Source organism: Terrapene carolina, unplaced genomic scaffold, assembly GCF_002925995.2.
Source record: "Terrapene carolina triunguis isolate 2854851 unplaced genomic scaffold, T_m_triunguis-2.0 Scaffold231, whole genome shotgun sequence".
Taxonomy (NCBI): domain Eukaryota; kingdom Metazoa; phylum Chordata; order Testudines; family Emydidae; genus Terrapene; species Terrapene triunguis.
In genome coordinates, this window is record NW_020664582.1 from 18,746,621 (window position 1) to 18,750,025 (window position 3,405).

The window sequence follows — 3,405 nt, forward strand, 5'->3', positions numbered from 1 at the left end:
CTGGGGAGAGAACCCAGGAGTCCTGCCCCCCTGCTCTCGTCCCCAGACCTCCCACCCCGCACCAGCACTGGGGAGAGAACCCAGGAGTCCTGCCCCCTGCTCTAAATCTCTAGATGCCCCCACTCCTCAGAGCTGGGGATAGAACCCAGGAGTCCGGCCTGCAGCCGGCCTGTGTGGCCAGGCCCCCGTGCTGGCAGCGGTCTCACTCGTCTCTCCCTGCAGAGGTTCCACGCAATGACACGTGCCCCGAGCTGCCCGAGATTCCCAACGGCTGGAAGACCACGTCCCACCCCGAGCTGATCCACGGCACCATGGTGAACTACCACTGCTACCCCGGCTTTGAGCTCGTGGGCACGGACCTGCTCATGTGCCACTGGGACCTGACCTGGAGCGGGGACCTGCCCACCTGTGAGAGAGGTGAGCGCAGGGCCCGGGCCATTGCTGGGGCAGGCTGCACCACATACCCACATGCCCCAGAGACTGCCCCGGGGGTCCCCTCCCCACCTGCCCTGCCCTGCCCTCTGGGGCTGCCCCCCAGCGCCTGCTGCCTCCAGGAGATGTTCCATGAGCAGCTGCTGCCATTGGCCCACCTGTCAGACCCAGCCCAGAGACACAGGGCACAGACAGGGAGGGCATGGGCCGCGGCTCCAAGCCCCTTCCTCCCCCTGCCCGCGCTCCCACTGGCTGTTGCAGCAGCGGACAATTGCCGGAGCGGAGAGGCAGCCATGCAAGGGGGGGCGGCATAGGAGCCATGGTGGCCAGCTCTGCCAGGGTCCTGGCCCCTTTGCACCAGTGCCGGCTGGTTGGGCCCCCTGCCATCCAGGGGGCAATCAGCTGGCCAGGCCTGGGCCTCCCTCCAGCACTGAGCGTAGGTTGGGAGGGACCCTCCACAGTGCCTTGTCTCCCCCCTCAGCTCCGAACCGGGCTCCCAGCTGGGAGGGGTGGGTGGGGCTGCCCCCCAGGCGGCCGCACTCAGCAGGGTGGGGCTGGGGTACAAGAGCCCCCCAGACCGGAACCCTGCCAGGACGCCAACAGTCGCCTCCCCCAAACTACCCTGCACCCCTTTGTGCCCAGGCTGCCTGGCTCAGGCCGGCTTTGCTGGGCCGAGAGCTCCCCCTGCTGGAGCTCTGTGCCCTCAATGCTGGCCCCAGAGGGCCTGACTCTCACCTGCCCACTGCAGCCCTGGGGCAGGGCTCCGGGCGCCCGGGGTCTGACTGCGTCCCTCTCTGGGGTGCAGGGGGGCTGGAGGCCTCGCCCCGCAGGGCGTGGATGGGGGTGCTGGGAAGAGACTGTAGGCGTTTGTGGTCCCCTGTGCTTCGACCACTAGCCACGCTGCCTGCCACGGCGTGGCTCTGCAGGCTGCGGGGGCTGCAGCCTCCCCCTTGCCCCCCAGCAGGGGCAGTAACCGGCTCTGGGCTGCAGCCCCCCCTCCCCAGCAGCTTCGCTTCCCCTCCCCCCACACCCTGCAGCGCTAAGGGCCACTGCCCCACTTGGCTCCAGCCCTCCCAAGGCCCTGAGCCGTGCGGGGAGGCGTCTCCCCCTTGCCCCTCAGCTTGGTGTGAGTCTCGCCTCCCTCCCCTGCACAGTGACCGCCTGCAAGGACCCCGGGGACGTGGACCACAGCCGCAGGATCATCTCCAGCTCCAAGTTCCCCGTGGGCTCCACCGTGCAGTTCGTCTGCGACAAGGGCTACGTCCTGACGGGGGCCGGCCTGCTGACCTGCCGGGACCGCCAGGCCGGGGGCCCCAAGTGGAGCGACCGCCTCCCCAAGTGCACCCGTGAGTCCGAACTCTGCCAGCTGCTTGCGTGGGGTCCTGCTCCAGCTGGCTGGCTGGGGACCTCCCCCCAAAACTGGTCACGGGGCATCTGGCTGCTTGCCTCCAGGGTTGGGGAGAGCCCTGGCCCTGCAGCCTGTGCTGGCACCCTGAAGCATGGGATGCTCGGGACGGGGGCGCTACAGGTGGCATCGTGCTGGGCACGGCATCCCATTGGGTTGTCCCCCAGGGCCTGGGCAGCAGCCTGGCAAGAAGCTGCCCGCCTCCCAGCCCCGGCAAGAGTCCCCCAGCAGTTGGGCCAGGGCTGAGCCCCGTGCGGGAGGCTCCCCACCCCGTGGCTGAGCTGCAGGCGTGCATCTCACCCCAGCTCTGTTCCACATTTGCAGCGGAAGTATATGAGCCTTGCCACAACCCGGGCGCCCCAGAGCACGGCGTCCAGACCCCGGAGAAGAGGCTGTACCAGGCGGGGGCCACCCTGCGCTTCTCATGTGCCACGGGCTACGTGCTGCGGGGGGAGGGGAGCCTCCGCTGTGTGCCCGGCCACCCCTCGCAGTGGAATAGCTCTCCCCCCATCTGCAAGGCCGGTGAGTCTGCCCGGGGACCGGCGAGCAGTGTGTGTGGGCCAGCCAGTCCCCGAGCCCCCAGCGTCTCAGCTTCCCTGCAGAACTGCCCTCTCCGGCAGGGACTGCCTTGTGGTCACTGCGCCCTGGGCACGCCAGCTCCTCCCCTGTCCCTTCCACGACCGAATGGTGAGTGTGCAAGGGACACACGCACCCCCCGCCGTGGTGCCCCGGCCACTGCCAGCGCTAGCTTCTCCCTGGCATTGCAAAGCCGACTGTCCCTTCTCTAGCCTGACTAACGCTCCTGCCCCACTGCGCAGGGAGCATGTGCCCATGTCAGCCCCAGGGCAGGGGGGCCACGCTGGGCCAAGCCACTAGCAAAGCACCGGCCACAGGCTCACACTTAATAACCACAGCAGCTCTGCCCCCCTCGCTCTGCCCAGCTGCTGCCCCCCCTTCCCGCCTTTCATTCTTCCCTCTCTTCTTCCAGCCGCTTACGATGAATTTTACAGCAACCGCAACCTGGACGGTAAGAACCCGGCAGCGGTCTCACTCGGCTCTCCCTGCAGGCTCTCCACAGGCTGCCATGCGGGAGGGTCCCTCTAGGGCAGATGTGGGGCAGGGGCCTTGAGGGAGGTGGCCTGGGAGCCACTGGGGCCGGGAGACTGGGGGGGAGAGCAGATGACACTGAATATCAGGAGAGGTGGAGATGCAGAAACGCAGGGAGTGATGGCGCTGGGGGCAGGGGGCAGGTGGGCTGGGCTCACTGCTGGGGCCTGCAGTGCAGCTCTGCCCACAGGGACAGCTCACCTGGCAGGGGCCGGCCAGGGAGACTCAGCAAAGGAGGGATCAAAGAAAGGGTTCAGGTGCGGGTACTGGTGGGAGTGGTGCTGGTGGGGGTGCAGGTGGGAGGGGGTGCCGGTGGGGGTAAGGGTGGGGGTGCAGGTTGGGGTGTGGGTGGGAGTGGGTGCCCATGGGGGTGCAGGTGGGAGTGCCAGTGGGAGTGGGTGCCCGTGGGGGTGTGGGTGGGAGTGGGTGCCCGTGGGGGTGTTCATGGGGGTGTGGTGGGA

At 68.5% G+C, this 3,405-nt stretch overlaps 1 protein-coding gene across 1 annotated transcript in view; it reads left to right on the top strand.

The window, feature by feature from the left end:
- The window catches only part of SEZ6 (seizure related 6 homolog), a 41,915-nt gene that overhangs the window by 32,616 nt on the left and 5,894 nt on the right, over nt 1-3,405 (top strand). The window contains exons 12-15 of the mRNA XM_029912538.1: nt 223-417; nt 1,587-1,778; nt 2,162-2,359; nt 2,826-2,864. Of these exons, the coding sequence (XP_029768398.1) occupies nt 223-417; nt 1,587-1,778; nt 2,162-2,359; nt 2,826-2,864 (624 nt within the window). The remainder of the gene's footprint in view (nt 1-222; nt 418-1,586; nt 1,779-2,161; nt 2,360-2,825; nt 2,865-3,405) is intronic.